The sequence below is a fragment of the Cebus imitator genome, unplaced genomic scaffold (assembly GCF_001604975.1).
Source record: "Cebus imitator isolate Cc_AM_T3 unplaced genomic scaffold, Cebus_imitator-1.0 Scaffold346, whole genome shotgun sequence".
Taxonomy (NCBI): domain Eukaryota; kingdom Metazoa; phylum Chordata; class Mammalia; order Primates; family Cebidae; genus Cebus; species Cebus imitator.
The window spans coordinates 368,177-388,384 of record NW_016107661.1 but is presented as its reverse complement, the minus strand read 5'-3'; the positions used below and the strand labels follow the sequence as shown (position 1 = coordinate 388,384).

Sequence of the window (20,208 nt, the reverse complement as noted above, 5' to 3'; positions counted from 1 at the left end):
CAGCCAAGCCTGGAAGCCTGGAGTCACTCGGCAGCCGAGCTGGAGGGAGCGGCAGGAGCAGGAGGCGGTGGTAGAGCTCAGAGGACACGCCTCGAGATGGCAGGGAAGGCGGATGCTGGACCTGGCACCTTTTTTATGTGTATGTTAAAACAGATATAACACAAAATCTGCAATTTTAACCACGATTCAACAGTGTTGAGTAAAGAACATCTGTAATGACATGCCAGTGCCACCGTCCATTTCCAGAACTTTTCATCATCCCAAACAGAAACCCCAGGCGCAGCCATCAGCCCCCACACACTCCCCGTCCAGCCCCCGGCAGCCACCCACCACGTGCTTCCTGTCTCCAGGGATTTGCCATTTTCAGACATGTCATTTATGTGGAATCGCACAGTAGGTGACTTTCTGCGTCTAGGTGTGTTTCCGAAGTGCACCCATGCTGCAGCACGTATCAGTGCCGCTTTCCTTTTTCTGGCCGAGTAACAGGCGCTGTGTGAACAGCCACACGCTGGGCGTGCGCTGCTCTGTGATGGATGCCAGGCTGTGCCTGCACCCTAGCTACAGTGAGCAGCGCTCAGTGGGACTCGGGTTCTCGAGCATTTTCAGTTTTCAGTTCTCCTGGGTGGGTGCCTCGGAGGGGAAATGCTGGTGACGGGGCGACTCTCTGTAACTTTCTGATGAAGGTGCCCGACTTGGCCCCAGCAAAAACTGAAGGCAGGTGAAGGAGACCATAAGGCTGACCTGAGTTCAAAGAGAAGCATCCTACTGCTTTCATCCCCCCGCTGGCTGCACACAGGCTGAAGGCCACCCTCTTCCCCAGGCCCCCAGGGCCCCAGTAGCCAGCCCAGCAGAGCACCATCCCCTCTGAGCCCTGCTCCCCCGCACTGCCCCCTGCCAGCCAAGTCCTCTGGGCCTCAGGAAGCACTTGGCCCTTGGCCTTCTATGACTCATACCCTGGCAACCAGGAAAGCCACCGGCCACCCTCAGGCTCCCTGACTCGCTCCATGGAGCGTGGGGACCCTGCCTCTGCAGTCACTGTGACATCCTCGGACTCTCGCACAGGCAAGCAATGGACACATGCATTTGTTTATTCCGGGAGGAAAAAAATCATTTATTTATCAATAAAGATTTACTGAAAGAATGGATGCTGGGTGCACCACGGTGAATACTCTAAAAGCCAGCAAATCGCACACTTAATACGAGTAAGCTGTAGGAGATGTGAATTATAACACAATAAAGGTGTTAAAAAAAAAGTGGATGACACATGAAAGAGGCAGCACCTGGCAGGCCCAGCCCAAGCAAGGGCAGATGGGTTGGGGCAGAGCCTCCTGACGCCTGAGCCTGACCACAGGCCTCACTGACCAAGATCCCCGTACAGAGGACCGGCCCCTCCATGTCTGCAGCAAACACCCCCATGGACATCCAGGTGGGACTGCTTCTGGCCCTGCACACAGGAACCCTGAGCCCGAGGCCAAGCACCCGCCCCTGAATGGAGATGTTCAGAACCAACAGACACACATGATGACTCCCCTCCCCTGCTGTCCCTTGGTGAAGGGGGCAGCAGAAGCAGGGCAGGGGGACACTTCCCCACCCCAGTGGCCCAGGGTAACTTTCATCATCTCAGGTCCTCCTACCTCTCTGAGCCTCGGCTTCCTTCCCTGTAAAATGGGGTCATTACTGAGCTACTGCATGGGTTTCCAGGACAAAGTACAAATGAAGTCCTCTCAACAGACCCAGCACAGAGACACTGCCTATGGTGACTGCTACAGCTGTTGTGAATAACACTATTATGATTATTTTGGTTTTTGAGACCAAGTCTTGCTCTGCCCCCCAGGATGGAGTGCAGTGGCACAATCTTGGCTCACTGCAACCTCTGCCTCCCAGGTTCAAGCAATTCTCCTGCCTCAGCCTCCCAAGTAGCTGGGATTACAGGCGCCCAACACATCCAGCTAAATTTCCGTATTTATAGTAGAGACAGGGTTTTACCATGTTGGCCAGGCTGGTCTTGAACACCTGACCTCAAGTGATCTGCCCGCCTCAGCCTGCCAAAGTGCTGGAATTACAGTCATGAGTCACTGCTCCTAGCCAAATATTACTGTTATTTAAGGAACAGAGGAAAATGTTTCTTCCTAAGATTTGGAAACACATCGAATTTCCTACCAAAAATATGGATGAGGAGATAGGAGTTACAGCGGACCAGAGAGGGCAGTCGGGAGAAGGGGACTGGGAGAAACATCAGTGTCAGGTAAGTGCCTGACTGCGAACCAGGGAAGCTACGTGGACACAGGGGAAAAGGTGGCAGCTCCCAGGCATGTCCCCGCCCAGCAGGGACTCCACACCCACAGGCGCCTGGCACATGGCTACCTCAGCTTCCTGTCATCTGGAGCTAAGAATCCATTCTGACCAGAATGAATGGTACACCTAACCCATCCACACAAGAAGCCCTGGGCAGGCAGCCATCAGCTGAACAAACCACAAACCTGGAGACTCAAGTCCACGTGGGCCTAGTCTTTACATCTCATGAGGGAGGGTCACAGGCTCTGGCTACATGGCCTGTGGGATGGACACCAATGTACACGTAGACAGAGGTGGACTGAGACACTGGTGCTGGGGTCTGCGCTGTGAAGGATGTGAGTGCCGTGGTCTCTATTAGTGAGGAAGGGGGAGCCAGGAGCTGGCAGGGCACTGGCCCAGAGCCAGTCAGGGCTGCTGATGTCCAGTCTAGCTCCTCACCCATTCACTACAAACGGGCCCCACCTGAGCCTCAGTTTCTCCATTTGGAAAAATGGAATGGAAGCCACGCCTAACGCAAGGCTTCAAGTGCTGTGGCTGGCAGAGCACAGAGTCAACACCAGCGACCTGAAGCCCTGTGTCTCCAGGCAACAGGAGCCGACCCAGTCTCCTCCAGGAGGGGGCTGGAGGGGGCTGGAGGGGGCTGCAGAAAGGTGGCCAAGGAGGCCAGTTCTGGGCTACAGACATCAGAAGGTGGCAGGCTGGTGGACGTGACACAGGGGCTTCTGTAATCCCAACACTCTGGAAGGCCAAAGTGGGAGGACTGCTCGAGCCTTGCTTAACCCAGCAGTTTGAGGCTACAGCGAGCAGTGATCGTGCCACTGCGCTCCAGCCTGGGAGACAGACGGAGGCCCTGTCTCAAAAAAAAAAAGAGAGAAAAAAAAGGCTTCAGGGAGGTAGGGCACTTGTCTATAGCCAGGTCTTCAGCTCCCAGCCGTCTGAGGAATACCACAGAAACCTGGGCTTGCCAGGAGGAGGGACACTCCCTTCCCTGGTCTGAGGTGACTGTCAGGGGCTGATCCTGTGGGACTATCACCCCCTTATGAGCCCGCTTCCTGCCCACTCCACTGTGTCTGCGCAGGAGCCATCGTCCCAGGGTTGCCTGGCAACGCTCCCACGCTGCTGCCACAAGGGATGTCATTCAGCACGGGAAGGGGGAGTTCACACGCCGGCAGCCGCTCCTTTAGGTGATAGAGCCAGACGGAGGAGTCAGAGCTTTATGGAGCTTGCCCACCCCCGAGCTTCCGCCCAGGCCTGGAATGCATCTGTGCAGCCAGCACCTCAGCACTGTCGTGGGCCACCCCATGCTCTGAGGAGCCTCTGAGTGAGCTGTGTTTCCTTCTGATCACAGTGCAGAAACTCGAAACTGACAGCTGCGCTTTGCTGCTGTGGAATAAAAATTAATGGTCTGGGGAGGCATGCGTGGCAGTGGCTGTAGCCTTCTCTCCCCCTCCCTGGCTGGCAGACTGGGGTTTATGGTGGGCAGCAGCGGGTAAGCCCTTTGCATCACGAACCCCTCATGGCCACGTTGAGAGGGACTGCTTCCAGCCCCGGCCCACAGAGGGCACACCCAGACTCCCAGAGGCGCAGAACTGACCCAACACTCTATAATAGAGAGAAAGGAGCAGAACCAAAGTGGGCCCCCATGCCCTCCACACATGTCCTCCCTGCTCCTAGGCAGGGCCAGCACAGCCACCCTGGGCACCCCTATGACCTGTCCTTGCAGCTGTGCTCTTGACGCTAAGCCATGCCTGGCCAAGCATCTGAGCCCCTCAGGTTCTCCTCGGGAAAGCATCTCCCTCCTACTCCAAGTCTCTATGGCCTGGCTGCAGGACGGGAGGCTCCTGCCCCAAGTGGGGTCACAAAGAGACGGCGCATGGCCTCTAAGCACCTCTAGACCCAGCAGGATGGCCATGTGCTGGCCTGCAGGGCACTTGCTGAGAGCAGCTGCGGGAGGTGGGAGGCTAAGCAACAGAGACCCCGCCCTGATGGCATGGCCCTGGAAGAAACCTCAGGCCACCCAGCCTTCTCTTATACAAAAAGTCCCTGGTTTTCTTTTCTTAAACCAGACCGAGTGTTTTTCTGTCACTTACATCCACATAAGTCCTGACAAGGATCCCATCTTGAAGGCCTCACAGCAGGAGCCGTCCCTGACACGCAGACTCTCAGCATGGCCGTCCATGGTGGCTGACCAGCCAGGGCTACACAGCACATGGGCCCTCATTCAGCTTCCTCAGCAAACCCTTACCAAAAGCCCCCTGGTGGGTCCAGTGCCAAGTCCAAGACAGAGGTGGGACAACTGGGGGCATCGTGGTCCTAACTCTCTCTGGGCCCTGAGCACCGCAACTCCTCAGCAAGCTGGCCACAGTGACCCCTCCCCTCCCCCAGCCACCTCATCTGTAAACCCACGGCTCATGGGGCACCAAGGCTGGGGTTCCCCAGAGAGACTGGGGGAGGGGCCCCAGGGAACATGAAACAAACAGGGAGCCCAGAAAACCCCGAGCTCACACTCCCCAGAGCTCAGCACACAGGCCACACAGCACCCACAGTCGAACATGAGAGCAGGGTGTGGGGCCCACGCCAGTGATGCCAGGAGAGGACAGAGACTCTGCCCGCCCGAAGAGTCTGGGGAGATGTTTAATTTTACTGTTTGTTTTCTGCTAAGAAACGGGGTCTCACTATGTTGTCCAGGCTGGAGGGCAGTGGCTATTCGCAGGCGCAATCACACTACGGATCAGCATGGGAGTTCTGACTTGCTCGGTTCCTAACCTGGGCCAGTTGACCCCTTCTTAGACAACCTGGTGGTCCCCCAATCCCAAGTACTTTTACTTTGAGACAGGGTCTCGGTCTGTCACCCAGCCTGAAGTACAGTGGCACGATCATGGCTCACTGCAGCCTCCATCTCCCAGGCTCAGGCAATCTTCCCTCCACAGTAGCTCAGACTACAGGGGATTCACCACCACGCCCAGCTAATTTTTTTTATTTTTCAGAGACAGGGTTTTGCCCAGGTTGGTCTCAGAGTCCTGGCCTCAAACGATTCTCTTGCCTCAGCCTCCCAAAGTGCTGGGATTACAGGCGAGAGCCACCACACCTGGCTTGTTTTATTTTTAATGCAAACACAAGGGAGGCTCTTTACGGAAAGTGAGTACAGGTCAGGAAGAGAGCCACAGGACAGGCCCCAGCGTAAGTCCACTCACTTAAGAGGGCATGTGGTCCACATCTCCTCCTGGCCTTGGACCTGGGACCCATAAGGACTACTGTTACACAGGAGCCCCCGAACCAGGGTCTTTGCAAGCTGCAGACCAGATGGATGCTGGGAAACAGGCAAAGGGGGAAGCACACAGCTTTGACAGAAAGCTGGAACAGGGCCTATGAGGGAAAACTAGCAAGGCAGGCACTCAAGCTGCAACCTACAAAACACCACGTTAAAAGATGTCTGTAGCTCCAGCCGGGAATGGTGACTCTCACCTGTAATCCCAGCACTTTGGGAGGCTGAGGCAGGCAGATCACGAGGTCAGAAGATCGAGACCATCCTGGTTAACAGTGAAACCCTATCTCTACTAAAAATACAAAAAAAATAGCTGGACTTGGTGGTATACGCCTGTAGTCCCAGCTACTTGGGAGGCAGAGGCAGGAGAATCCCTTGAACCCGGGAGGCAGAGGTTGCAGTGAGCCAAGATCATGCCACTGCACTCCAGCCTGGGCGACAAAGCAAGACTCTGTCTCAAAATACACCTGCATCAAGATTCTAACCAAAGAAAAGGTAAAAAGCTTTGAAGGGACGCCACCTGGTGTGAACAGACCCTGTGCTGCTACAGCCCAAAGGAGGGAGTCCCGTTCCTCATGCTTCCCCAAAGCAGCCCAGTGTCCGAGCCTCTGAGTGCAGCTGCCTGGTCGGCCTCTGGTCCCCGGCCCAGGCAGCACACAGCCCAGGCCTCACTCCAGTCCATCCACAGGTTACCTGAGCACACAGACTGGGGCAGCCATTCCCAGGGCTTATGAACCCAGAGAAACCCAGACGCACTGGCCCCACCCCCAAGAAGAGAAAATTCGGGAGAAGGAGCAAAGGGCAAGAAGGAGCCCAGCCAAGATTACCTCGTCATCCTTCCACTCCGAGAAGTCGATCTTGAAGGAGGGCAGGGAGAACTGCTGGCTCACCCCTCTCTTGTAGTGGACGGTCTCGGACTGCAGCGAGGGGCCCTTGGGGCTGTATCTGCAGGGAGCCGGGAGCAGGCAGTGAGAACGTAGCAGAGCAAAGACCCTCCTGTGCCCATCCCTCCCACTCTGACAGCCGGAAGGGCTGGAGACACCTGTATTTTGGAGACTCTCTCTTGTGGGGGACAGGAAACAGCCAACATGGCCACATGGCCTTCACCCTTCCAGGGCCTTGCATGGCCTCTCTGCTCACCACGCAGCTCTGCCCAGGTCAGGCCTGGCTACAATTCTTCCAGAGCCCACACCTGCCCAATCCCTGTGTTGTCTCCCCAGAGATGGCTGTGCTTTTCCTTTCCTTCACGGGGTGCTAATTTTGTTTGCTTTTTCTTTGAGATAGGGTCTCGCTCTGTTGCCCAGGCTGGAGTGCAGCGGCGTCATCTCAGCTCACTGCAACCTCCACCTCCCGAGTTCAAGTGATCCTCCTGCCTCAACCTCCCGAGTAGCTGGCATTACAGGTGTGTGCCATCATGCCAGGCTAATTTTTGTATTTTTAGTACAGAAGAGGTTTCGCCATGTTGGCCAGGCTGGCCATCAACTCCTGACCTCAAGTGATCCACCCACCTCAGCCTCCCAAAGTGCTGGGATTACAGGCATGAGCCAATGCACCCTGCTTGAGTTTGTTAGCTTTTTGAATCAACACAGTGCACAATGTGTTGATTAAGTACACACAGTGCAAAATGCTCCTTCCCCAGCCCTCACGCCTGCTCCCAGCAGCCTGCGCTCCACCCCAGCAGAGACCCACAGATTGCCCCTGGAGGGTGGAGGCGGGCACCTCGTACACACAAAGGCAGAAGAGGCCTGCCCTGGCCTCCAGAGCCCAGCGTGTGAGGAGGCACTACAGGGGAGGCCCAGGATCAGCCTCAGTAAAAGGCACAGCTAGGGCACTGCCCTCAGGCAGACCCCAGACTTCTCCTGTGAGCTGAGGAGTCCTGGACGCACCCCTCTGCCTGAGCCTCAGTTTTGCCCTGCCGCTCAAATGATGGACCACTGGCAGGCTAGATGGGGTCCGGGTGCCTGGGCAAGGCCTCCAGGTACTGAAGCTGCTCCTGCTCTGTGATCCCTGCTGGGAGGGGAAGCAGGCCTCGTGCCAGGTCCTGAGAGAGGGGGACTGTGGCATTTCTCTCACCACTGGCCCCCAGGGGTCTAGGACAAGGTGATACCAGCCAGGCAGGCAGGGCATCCTCTCTGCTCTCTCTAGCCTTTTTGGTGGCAGCAGAACCCTCTCCAAGCCCATCCAAAACAATCATGCAAGACCTGACAGCTGGGGCGTGGCGGGGCAGGGGCAGGCCACTCACTCACACTGTCCTATCTGACCTTAGCCTGCGCCCTCTCTGTGGCAGCCCCCAAGCTCCTCCCCAGAAACCCAGCTCCTCTGCCATGTTGGCCAACCCCGAAGAGGGCACTAGGCCCCAGGGGGGGTCACACACTCAACCCCAACCGATGGGGTGCAAGGAGGGGACAGAGGGGCCTGCCCTGGTCACTCCAAATGCTTCAATACCCATGAATTCCACGCCTGCCATAGCACACAGGCATGCGTTACGGGTGTCTCAAAAGAAACATAATCAAGTGCTGGGGCAAGGTGGAGCCTCAAGGAACAAAGTCTAAAGGAAGGGACCTGTTCCTTCCCCAGTGCTGGCCCACAGGAGCAGCCCTGGCTGCCAAGGAGCCCAGGGCCAGAGCCCTGGGGAAGCCTCATCTGGTTCAATGTTCCCTAAGAGGCCCCACCTGAGTCGTCTCCACCAGCCACTCAAACTGAGCACTCAGGCTCCATTCATGAGCATCAGTCGTGTAAGGGGCTGTGTACAGGACACATCACCCCCTCCTGACACCACCCGCCCACATTTCCGGCTGAGGACTCCGAGGCACAAGCAGTCACGTGCCCCGAGCCACTCAGCCGTGATAGTACTCAAAGCCAAGGCTCTCAGCCACACCCATCCCCAGATGCAAAGCTGACTGCTGAGCAGTCTGCTCCAATGCAGAAAGGCAGGGGGTTGGGGGGAAATGCTCCTACCTGTTCCTAAAGTCACTCAGGGCAGATGTGCCCTGGCAGCCTAGAGGTGGTCCTGCCAGCTCCTGCTCAAGTTGCAGGTTTCAAACTTTAAGGGCCAGAAGGACCCTTATCTCAAATAAAACCTCTGAAATCGCAAATATGTAACTGTGACACAGTAAAAGTAAATATTTAGTCCCGGTCCCAGTTCCTGACACAGGGATCTCTAAAACCCTTGTTATTTCCTGAGCGAAAGGGGTTCTAGGAGCCTCTTTTGTTCTCATATTTGATTTATGATCCTTGCTCCTGACACAGAATTCCAAACCCTTTGGAATTTCCTGGGTGACAGGAATGTCTTCTGTGCCAATGAGGTGACTCTCGATGGCTCCTGGAGGGGGCTGGCTGCCAGAAAGACCAAGCCACAGCTGGGCGCAGTGGTTCACACCTGTAATACCAGCACTTTGGGAGACCGAGGTGGCCAGATCATGAGATCAAGAGATCAAGACCATCCTGGCCAACATGGTAAAATCCCGTCTCTACTAACAAATACAAAAACATTAGCTGGGTGTGGTGGCACATGCCTGTAATCCCAACTACTAGAGAGGCTGAGGCAGAAGAATCACTTGAACCCGGGAGGCAGAGGTTGCAGTGAGCCGAGATTGTGCCACTGCACTCCAGCCTCGCAACAGAGTGAGATTCTGTCTCAAAAAACAAAACAAAACAAAAAACCTGGGCTGGGCACGGTGGCTCATGCCTGTAATCCCAGCACTTTGGGAGGCCAGGGTTGGTGGTTCACCTGAGGTCAGGAGTTCTAGACCAGCCTGACCAACACGGAGAAAGCCCATCTCTACTAAAAATTACACAATTACCCGGGCATGGTGACACATGCCTGTAATCCCAGCTACTCAGGAGACTAAGGCAGGAGAATCACTTGAACCCAGGAAGTGGAGGTTGCAGTGAGCGGAGATCGTGCCATTGCACTCCAGCCTGGGCAACAAGAGGGAAACTCCATCTCAAAAAAAAAGAAAAAAGAAAAAAAACCTGGAACTGAATTTCAGCCCTAGCTCCATCCTCCAGGAAGGGGAGAGGGGCTGGAGATGGAGTTATTCATCAGTCCTGTCTACATGATCAAACCTCCAGAAAAGGCCCTGTAATACAGGGTTTTCAGGAGAGTTTCTGGTTGCTGAACACGGGGAAGGTGGTGCACCCCACCTCTTCCCCCCCACCTCGCCCAGTGAAACTCTTCAACTGAATCCTTTACAATCAACCAACATACATCAGCCAAGGGCTTCCCTGGGTCCTGTGAGCCACTCCAGCAACTGATCAAGCCTGAGGAGTGGGCCGTGGGAGCCCTGATGTATGGCTGGTTGGTGAGAAGTACAGGTGACAGTGGGGGCTTATGACCGGCATCTGAAGTGGGGCAGTCTTGTGGGACTGGGCCCTCCACATGCGGGGGCTGCACGAACTCCAGACAGCATCAGAAATGAAACAAGTCACTGGATCCCAGCTGGTTCCCACAGAGAAATGGGGAGTCCCTGGGGAGGGAGAAGCCCCTCACGTCGTGGTAAAGTCCTGGGAGTATGTTAAGAAAGCACGATTTGCTTTTCACCCTCTGGCTGCTAAGGCAGAGAGAAGCCTCCCATGGGAGTCCGGGGCCCCCAGCCTGGCTGGTGCCAGCCGCCCGTGGACTCACACTGCCCTGCCGTTCAGGAACTCCTCCGACGCCTGGCAGTAGATGGTGATGGCCACACGGGCATCGGCGTCAAAGGTGAACTCCAGGCTGTAGAGCACCCGGGGCTTGTCGCCATCCTCAGTGGGGCTGTCGGCGTCATCTTTGTACCTACCCAAGGCAGTGGAGAGACAGGCAGCGGGTCAGCGGCCACATTCGAGAAGGCTATCCCTGCACTGGTAGGCTGAGGGGTTGTGTAGGCAGCTTTGTGGACACCGCCCGCTTCTTCAGTTGACATGGGGGCCGTTTCCTACTTGGATATGAAAGCCCAAAGGTCCAGGGCTTGCCTCTCCTTCTTCCTGCCCACAGAAGAGGGGGTGCATGCTCTTGGTTCAGACACAGCCCAGATGCCTTTAGTCAGTTTAAGCAGTTTCTGAACCTACTGAAATCTTGTGCTGGGTCATTCCTGACTGTGGGGACCACCCTGTGCGTGGCAGGAAGTCTGAAGCACCCCTGGCCTCAACCTGAGATGCCAGGGCACCCCACCCGGCTGCCTCCAGACACTGCGTAGTGTCCCTGAGTGGCACAGCTAAGAAGCACTGGCTGAATGGTTCTCATTCCACAGACCCTTTCCTCTGTCAGCCGAAGGTACCCTCTGATTCCACTCGAGAGAGGGCATAGAGACTGGGGCCCCTCCCACCTGCCCTTTTCCTCCAGCATCAAACCAGAACCTCCACCCCAGGCTGTGCCCCACAGAGCCTCAGGGTCCCCAGGGGCAGGGCAAAGGTTACCTCACCAGCCGGAGGGAGTCTTTGCGGATGTTCACCAGGCTCCGCAGCGTCTTCACAGGCTCGTGGGGGGCAGGAGTGACGTAGGGAAACTAGGAGGGAAACCACAGGGCCCCAGGTGAGTCCCTCGGAGGACAGAAAACAGGTCAGGGCGCAGCAGCCACAGCCCCAATGGGTATCCCTGGGCTCTCGTCCCCATGTGAGGGGCTGTGCTAGGTGCACTGTCCTCATTTACAGATGGAAGCTACAGGCCACATGGCCAGCACATGCAACAGCCAGGACTAAACCACCCTGAGCAAATCCGGCCACGCAGCCTCAACGCCCAATTCCGGCACACTCGGGCCGCCCATCCCCACCCTGCTCTCCCACGCTTCCCACATCTGTTACTGGCTCCAAGTAACCTCAGCCCCTTCCTCGGGCCATACCCATTCCATCCTCAGAGCTTCCTAGGAACACAGCCTCACAAGCCCCCCAGAGCCCCTGACATTTACCAGCTCCTCCGGCCTCTTGTCCCCACGCCTGCACCCTCTCGCCGCCTCCTCCTCCTCCGTTCCCAGGCCCCCTGCCTTCTGCTCCTCCTGGAGGGACTGCCTTCCCACCTATCACGCTTAGTTCAGCCACGGCTTCTACAGTGGAGCCTCCCTTTCTGCCCTTTCTCTCTTCTACCCATTTGTCCTGTGTTAACTGTCTACATCCCCACTGGGCAGTGGAGGCAGGCTCTGCCTTCACCCCATCCCCCAGAATAGCACTAGGCACACAGCAGGTGCCAATGTGCGCTAAACAAATGGACAGCTGTACTCAAATGTGCCCTCCTCTGGCAACAAGAGCAAGATGTTCGCCAGCTGTCTGCATCTCTACTTTGGGCCATAATGTCTCTTGCCTACTGTTCTAGGGAAAGTAAATATTGGTTTTTTTGTTTGTTTTTTATGACAGTCTCCCTCTGTCGCCCTCACTGGAATGCAGTGGTGCAATCTCGGCTCACTGTAACCTCCACCTCCCAGGTTCAAGTGATTCTCCTGTCTCAGCCTCCCGAGTAGCTGAGGCACACACCACCATGCCCAGCTAATTTTGTTTTTTATTTTTCAGTAGAGACAGGGTTTCACCATTTTACCAGGCTGGTCTTAAACTCCTGACTTTAGGAGTTCTGCCCACTTCAGCCTCCCAAAGTGCTGGAATTACAGGTGTGAGCCATAACGCCCAGCCTGTAAATACTCCTTTTGCTTTTTAGAGAAAGTCACCCAAGAGGCCTGGAATCAAATCCCCAACGTTCTGCAGCCCCTGCAGCCCAAACGCACCAGTTCAACATGGCTGCTCTGTTTCTCAGTGACCTGCCCCTGGCCGTCTGGCCTCTAAGGGACAGTGCCAGAACACAAACCATTCCAGGTCACATGCCCATGCCCAAGCTCAACTGGAATCCTGCCAGGAGCTCTGCCCTGGTTAGGGGTGATTTGGTGCCTGTCTGCCCTCACACTGGGATGCAGACCACTAGGGACAGGGGCCTCCCTTCCACCTGAAGCCCTACGAGCCAGCCCTGTTCACACCCACCTGGACCGGGCGGCTGCCCAGGAAGTTCAGATCCATATTCTCTCCAAAGAGGTAACCTTCAGGGTGAGGGGTGTCGAATTTCTCTCCTCCCATGAAAAAGTGTGAAGCAAAGTAGTTTCCTGTTTACAAATGAAAACGTGATGACATATTTTTTCTTTTGAGATGGAGTCTCGCTCCGTCACCCAGGCTGGTGTGCAGGGTGCGATCTCCACTCACTGCAACCTCCACCTCCTGGGTTCAAGTGATTCTCCTGCCTCAGCTTCCTGAGTAGCTGAAATTACAGGTGCGTACCACCATGCCAGGCTAATTTTTGTATTCGTAGTGGAGATGGGGTTCTACCACGTTAACCAGCCTGGTCTCCAACTCCTGATCTCGTAATCTGCCCATCTCGGACTCCCAAAGTGCTGGGATTACAGGTACAAGCCACCGCACCTGGCCCAGACACAGTTATAAACTCTGAGGCTGAACACAGCCTAGTTGGAACATCTGATGGCCAACAAACCCAGCCCTGAGAAAGGTGCCACCTGAGAGGAGGCCAGGGGGCGTCCCTTGCACTCTCTGCCCCAGCCACCCAGCCTCGGGCCTTCCGAGGTGGCCTCCTGGCCTCTGCACGCCGCCAGCCTCAACACTCTTCCCTGGATAGCTCTGCACTGCTCACAGCCCATCAGCAGCGCCCAGCTCCAACACCGCTTCCTTCTGTAGGGGACTGAGCTGTGTTCCCTATGAAGACTAGGTCAGGTCCTACCCCACCCCCACCCCCATCTGTGCCTGTGACCTTATTTGGAAATAGGCTCTTTGCAGAGATAATCAAGTTAAGATCATGCTGGATTGAGGGGCTCTAAATCCAGTGACTGGTTCTTTTTTTTTCCTCATTTTTTTTTTTTTTAAAGACGGGGTTTTACCATGTGGGTCAGGCTGGTCTTGAACTCCCGACCTCAGGTGATCCACCCACCTTGGCCTCCAAAGTGCTTGAATTACAGGCATGAGCTACCATGCCCGGCTCCAGTGACTGGTTCTAAACAGAAGAAAGGAGAGGGAGACTTGGACACAGACTCACATGAAGGGAGGCCCAAGGGAAGGCGGAGGCAGAGACTGGGGTGATGTAGCCACAGCCCAAAGATGACAAGCAGCGCCTGGGGCTCCAGGAGTGGGGAGAGGTAAGCAAGAGTCCTCCTCCAGTGTCTACAGGGACCGTGGCCCTGCTGACACCTCAGTTTCTAACATGTGTCTCCATGACGGTGAGAGAACCTTTCTGCTGTTTCAAGCCACAGTCAGAGGTCATGTGTCACAGCCACCCCAAGAAATCGTTACACATTCCCTGACCTCAGACTACGTCCCCTACCCCCAAATCTGAGCCCTGCGTACTTTCCATGTCAGCACCAAGCCCATTAGAAGTCTCCATGGATCTGGGCTAGTTCATTCAGTCTGACCCCGCATGAGGGCGGGAGGCTGGAAGCGGCACCCATCACAACCCTGGCAAACTTCGGCATGAGATCTGTGCTTCTCCTATAAGGAGGGGATTGACAGCTGGTAGCCTCAGACACCTGTGCTCACAGCCCTGCCAAGAAACGCTGAGAGCATGGCATCTCCCTGGCTTCCTGACCTGACGCCAAGATCCAGCCCTGTTTCTCTCCAGCACATAGCCCCAGAGGCAGGTGCAGGTGACCACCAGGAAAAGCCCCCAAGAAGAGGACCCAGGTGACTACAAGCCCCCCAAGAGGAGGGCCCAGGTGACCATGGCATAGAGCCCCCGAGAGGAGGACCCAGGTGACCAAGAGCCCCCGAGAGGAGGGCCCACGTGACCATGCCATAGAGCCCCTGAGAGGAGGACCAGGTGACCACAGAGCCCCTAGGGGAGGGCCCAGGTGACCATAGAGTCTCTGAGGGGATGGCACAGGTGACCACAGCAGAGTCCCCAAGTGGACAGCGCAGGTAACCACAGGGAAGAGCAGGACCGAGAGGAGGGCCCAAGAGGCCATGGGGAAGAGCCCTTGAGAGGAGGGCCCAGGTGGACATGGGGAAGAGCCCCTGAGAGGAGGGCCCAGGTGGACACGGGGAAGAGCCCCTGAGAGGAGGGCGCAGGTGACCATGGGGCCTGTGGATTTCAGGGATGCTCGGACTATGTGGTCCTCAGTCTCACCTCTTGCAGGGACTTCTGGGAATTCTCAGAATTCCCACTAGGGGCCCCAGAATCCCTATTCCCTCTCAGAATCCCTACCTGAAACCAGGTGGGTCTTTCCCAAGTCCCCCAGAGAGAATTCTGAGACCTTCAGGCCCTGCATGGTCTTTGTCCTTCCTGAGAACCATGGCCCCAGTTACAGTTGGCTCAGCCACGGCCACCAAGGCCAGCTGGGCCCCGACGTTAAGTCCAGGAGTCTCCTCCCAAGAGGCAGCCCAGAGCCAGGTGCCCAACACAGCTGCACCCAGTTGCAGAAACAATGGGCAGGAGCTGCAGCCCCACCTAACCCACCATGCAGAACAGGATCCACTGACAGCCGGCAGCCAGAAAGCAGGAACCAAGCAGCAGCTACTCCAGCAAGTGTAACACCTGATTTCACGCACTGCCATACAGCTGCTGGAACCAAGTTGATCTAGACACACTGACATGCAGCGACAGTCACGGAGTATTTGTTAAAGAAAACAAGTTCACACACTGCAAGATTATCTTCTCAGGGGTCACTGCACGCACTGAAATGTGCACAACGCAACTGTGAGTTCACAGAGAATGCTATGGAAGGACATGTCCACAAGGCTGCCAGGGAAACTGGGGCAGAGCAGAGGGGTGCAACAAAGCCCATGTGGTGTTTTTAAATCAAAAGAAAGAGTAACTGTAGTACAGCTGAGCCCAGGACACCTTCCCCACTTACCCGGGCCTTGCATACACTCCCACCACACTGAAAGCTTCAGTGCATTTTAATACACAACGCTGTTAAAGGTGACATTTTCCACACAGCCTAAGAAGCAGGGCCCAGGGCCACAGGGCACACAGTGCCTCAGGACACAGTGGTCTCTGGACGCTGGACTCAGTCTTGGTTGTCCTTCAGCTCAACCAACCTTAAGCCCAAGTCATGGATCAGGGCTGAGGGAGGGCCCGGCCCAGAGCCGCCTGCCCGCTCCTCCAAGAAGTGTACTATGTTCATGAAAACCACATGAAGGAGTCGGCTGCTGGGAACCCCCCACACTAGCTGCAGGCAGATATGGACCACAGCAACATGGCGAGAGGCTGTGAGAATCCCGGTGACCCAGCCAACTGGCCCATGACCCACTGTCAGGGGCACCCTTAGCAATGACCAGCCCCTATCCTTCCAGGCTCCCCCCAGTGCTGATGTAGAGTGAGGTGGGGTCCAGAGAAGCCGGGCAGCCTTGGTCTGGAGGGAGACTAAGGATCCAGGTTTGTCCCTGTGAGAGCTTCCAGGTTGAGGCACTGGGTACCCCATGGCCCCAGGCAGAAGACAAGTCCCTGGCCCAGAAGCCTCCTGCTACAACCTCCTCCCAGGCACCTTCAAGACACAACCACTTTGTGTCCAAGAAGCCCCCTGAGCTTCCTCTCTGTAGGTAGAAGATGAGCGAGGCAGCCAGCCTCCATGAGGGCCCCCAGTACATCTCACCTTCTGGCCAACACGTCACTGGGTAGACTGCACCCACACTGAACAAGCCTGGCCAGGTGACCAACGACACTGCGTGAAAATGATGGTGTGTGGCTTCTAAGGCTCTAGGGGAAGCTGCCACCATGCTGTGAGGACACCCATGCAGCCCCATGGGGAGGTCAACGTGGGGAGGACCCAAGGCCTCCCACTAGAGCCAACACCAGCATGCCAGAGCTGGATGAGCCAGGAGACAGCCCCTCCAAGCCCAGGCAAGCCCTCAGATGACCACAGTTCGCCCACAGCTTTTTTTGAGATAGGGTCTTGCTCCGTCACCAAGGTTGGAGTGCAGTGGCATGATCACTGCTCACTGCAGCCCTGGACCTCCTGAGCTGGAACAATCCTCCTGCCTCAGCCTCCTGAGTAGCTGGCACCATGGGTGTGTACCACAATGCCTGGCTAATTTTTATTTTTTGTAGACATGGGGTCTCACTATGTCACCCAGCCTGGTCTCAAAGTCCTGGGCTCAAGCAACCTCCCACCTATGCCTCCCAAAGTGCTGGGATTGCGGGCGTGAGCCACCGCACCCCCAGCCTGACTGAGGACTCATGAGTGACAGTCAGCCAGAGCCACTCCCAACCCTGACCCACACAGTAAGGTAAGGGCTGACTGTGCTAAGCCGCTAAATTCTGAAGGAGTCGCCCAGAAACAGATGTTGAATCTTTCTAAGACGTGGTCCAGGTGACTGTCATTCTCCTCTCCTGGCTCCCAATTCCAGTTCACTTCTACAGCCACGGCTGTGGTTAGAGCCTCTGGCACGGTCTGCCCTGTGACCACACCCACTCGCCAGTCTCCCCACATCCGAGCCCCACGTCTGTTTCCCGACCCACTGCTCTGGAAACCCTGCTGGCATCCCAGTCTCCTCCCTGCAGCCTGTGAGGCCCCAGACGAGCCCACTCTGCCAACCCTGGCCTGCTCACACCTCGGGGCCCTGGAGTCCTCAGCTCTTCCCTGGAGCTCCCGCTTCACCTCAGGCTGCCCTCCTCTCCGAAAGGCCTCTTCTGACCACCTCCCCCACGCCACTTTTTTTCTTCTTCTTTTTTTTTTGAGACAGACTTTCGCTTTTCTTGCCCAGGCTGAAGTTGCAGTGCCACGATCTCAGTTCACCACAACCTCCGCCTCCCGGGTTCAAGCAATTCTCCTGCCTCAGCCTCCCAAGTAGCTGGGATTACAGGCATGGGCCACCATGCCCAGGTGTTTTTAGAAGAGACGGGTTTCTCCATGTTGGTCACACTGGTCTCAAGCTCCCAACCTCAGGTAATCTGCCCACCTCGGCCTCTGACCACCCCTTTTACAACTTGCCGAGCCCCCCACACCCCTGCTTGCTGACCTATCTCCCCACTCCCCTTTCTGGTCTTATTCATCTCCACCGCACTTTTTGGCCTGATGTTCTAGGTGGGAGGCTCTAAGATCTCACCGTATGTAGTTTTAGGCTTCAATAACTTCAGAGGAAGTTATTGAGCTGGGCCACTGGTTCAAGCCTGGGCACTTTGGGAGATCAAGGCAGGAAGACTGCTTGATCCCTGGAGTTCAAGACCAGCCTGGGCAACATAGGGAGACCCTGTCTCTACAAAACTTTTTAAAAAACTAGCTGGGCCTGGGGGCAAACGCCTACGGTCCTAGCTACTCAGGACACTCACTGAGGTAGGAAGATCGCTTGAGCCCAAGAGTTCAAGGCTGCAGTGAGCCATGATCATGCCACTGCACTCTAGCTTGAGCAACAGAGCAAGACCCTGACACACACACACACACACACACACACACACTTTCTCTCTCTCTCTATACACACACACACATACACACATATATGCACATACATATATATATAAATAACTTCAGAAGAACAAATGCTACAAACTGAAACACTCGCACAGCTAATAAGTAATTTTTTCCTTTATCGTTTTAAAGTTAAGTTTTCTACAGTTAACATGTATCACTGTAAAACAAGAAAAATTATTTTTATAAGACTGGAGACAAGGAACAAGGGTGTTTGTTAAAGCAATAGTTGTAATATCACAAAACTGGAACCATGTTCTAGAATCAGATCAACATGATGGTTGCAAGTCTGAATATATGAAAAATTAAATGCTAGATTTTTCATATTCTAAAAATCACCGATTGGTACACTGTAAAAGGGTGACCCTTATTGTATGGAATTTTATCTCAGTAAAACTTATTATTATTATTATTTTTTTTTTTTTGAGACGGAGTTTCGCTCTTGTTACTCAGGCTGGAGTGCAATGGTGCGATCTCGGCTCACTGCAACCTCTGCCTCCTGGGTTCAGGCAGTTCTCCTGCCTCAGCCTCCTGAGTAGCTGGGATTACAGGCACGTGCCACCATGCCCAGCTAATTTTTTGTATTTTTAGTAGAGACGGGGTTTCACCATGTTGACCAGGATGGTCTCGATCTCTTGACCTCGTGATCCACCTGCCTCGGCCTCCCAAAGTGCTGGGATTACAGGCTTGAGCCACTGCGCCCGGCCCAGTAAAACTTATTAAGAACTGGAAGAACTTAAGTTGTCAGGTGATCAATCATTAATTTTTTACACTAAGTTTTTACATCAATTTTTGGTAAGTAACTTGGAACTAGATGCTATTGTTATAGAAAAATCTTGTTAATTCCTATCTAATTTATATTATCAAGGTTTTTTCAACTTAAAACACAGAACTAGAATTGAGGGGTAGGGTGCAGTGGCTCACACCAGTAATCCCAGCACTTTGGGAAGTCAAGGTGGGCTGATCACCTGAAGTCAGGAGTTCGAGACCAACATGGTGAAACCCCGCCTCTACTAAAAATACAAAAATTAGCCGAGTGTGGTGGCGTGTACCTGTAATCCTAGCTACTCAGGAGGCTGAGGCAGGAGAATCACTTGAACCTGGGAGGCAGAGGTTGCAGTGAGCCGAGATCACACCACTGCACTCTAATCCAGTCTGGGTGACAGAGCAAGACTCTGTCTCAAAAGAAAGAAAAAAAAAAAAAAGAGAGAGAGAGAGGCAGAGAGAGAATGAGAATTGAGGCTGAGATCTGTATCATTTTAGCAATAGCTTATGTCCAACTGTGAATGCATGAAATAACCAGGAAGAAAAGGTACCCATCCTCTCAAGGGATGTATTTCCATTGTTTTTTAGTATTTCTACTTGTTACTGATTTAAAACTGTAGTATTTGTTTGATCAACTGGGTATCAGTAATGCCCAATCAAACCACAAAAAAATTCTCACAGCTTATGATGATGTAAAATTTTTTTTAATTCCTTTTTTTTTTTTTTTGAGACGGAGTCTCTCGCCATGTCGCCCAGGCTGGAATACGATGGCGTGAACTAGGCTCACCACAACCTCCACCTCCTGGGTTCAAGCAATTCTCCTGCCTCAGCCTCCTGAGTAGCTGGGATTACAGGCACGTGCCACCATGCTCAGCTAATTTTTGTATTTTTAGTAGAGACAGGGTTTCACCATATTGCCCAGGCTGGTCTCAAACTCCTGACCTCATGATATGGCCACCTCATCCTTCCAAAGTGCTGGGATTAAAGGCATGAGCCACCACACCCAGCAATTTTTTTAAATTTTAATTTCAACTAGTATGCATATTTTGGTTGCTGACACACAATACAATCAATACAAGATTTTCAAGCATTAAAAATTCAAGCAGGGCTGGGCACAGTGGCTCATGTATGTAATCCTAGCAGTTTGGAAGGCCAAGGTGGGATGTTCACTTGAGCCGAGGAGTTCAAGACCAGCCTGGGTAACATGGCGAAACCCCACCTCTAACAAAAATACAAAGATTAGGCCAGGCACAATGCCTCACGCCTGTAATCCCAAAACTCTGGGATGCCAAGGTGAGCAGATCACTTGAGGTCAGTAGTTCAAGACCGGCCTGGCCAACATGGTGAAATCCTGTCTCTACTAAAAATAACAAAGTTAGCTGGGCATGGTAGCATGTGCCTGTACCAGATACTCAGGAGGCTGAGGCACAAGAATCGCTTGAAGCCAGGAGATGGAGGCTGCAGTGAGCTGAGATTATTGTGCCACTGTATTCCAGCCTGAGTGACAGAGTGGGACTCTGTCTCAAA

At 54.4% G+C, this 20,208-nt stretch overlaps 1 protein-coding gene across 8 annotated transcripts in view; it reads right to left on the bottom strand.

Moving 5' to 3' along the window:
* MGRN1 (mahogunin ring finger 1) overlaps positions 1 to 20,208 on the bottom strand; it is a 61,572-nt gene that overhangs the window by 25,996 nt on the left and 15,368 nt on the right. For all 8 annotated transcript variants that reach the window (XM_017505993.2, XM_017505992.2, XM_017505994.2 and 5 more), the window contains exons 2-5: positions 12,497 to 12,615; positions 10,955 to 11,043; positions 10,188 to 10,334; positions 6,388 to 6,505 (exon numbers count right to left, since the gene is read on the bottom strand). In XM_017505993.2, coding sequence (XP_017361482.1) covers positions 6,388 to 6,505; positions 10,188 to 10,334; positions 10,955 to 11,043; positions 12,497 to 12,615 — 473 coding nt within the window. The remainder of the gene's footprint in view (positions 1 to 6,387; positions 6,506 to 10,187; positions 10,335 to 10,954; positions 11,044 to 12,496; positions 12,616 to 20,208) is intronic.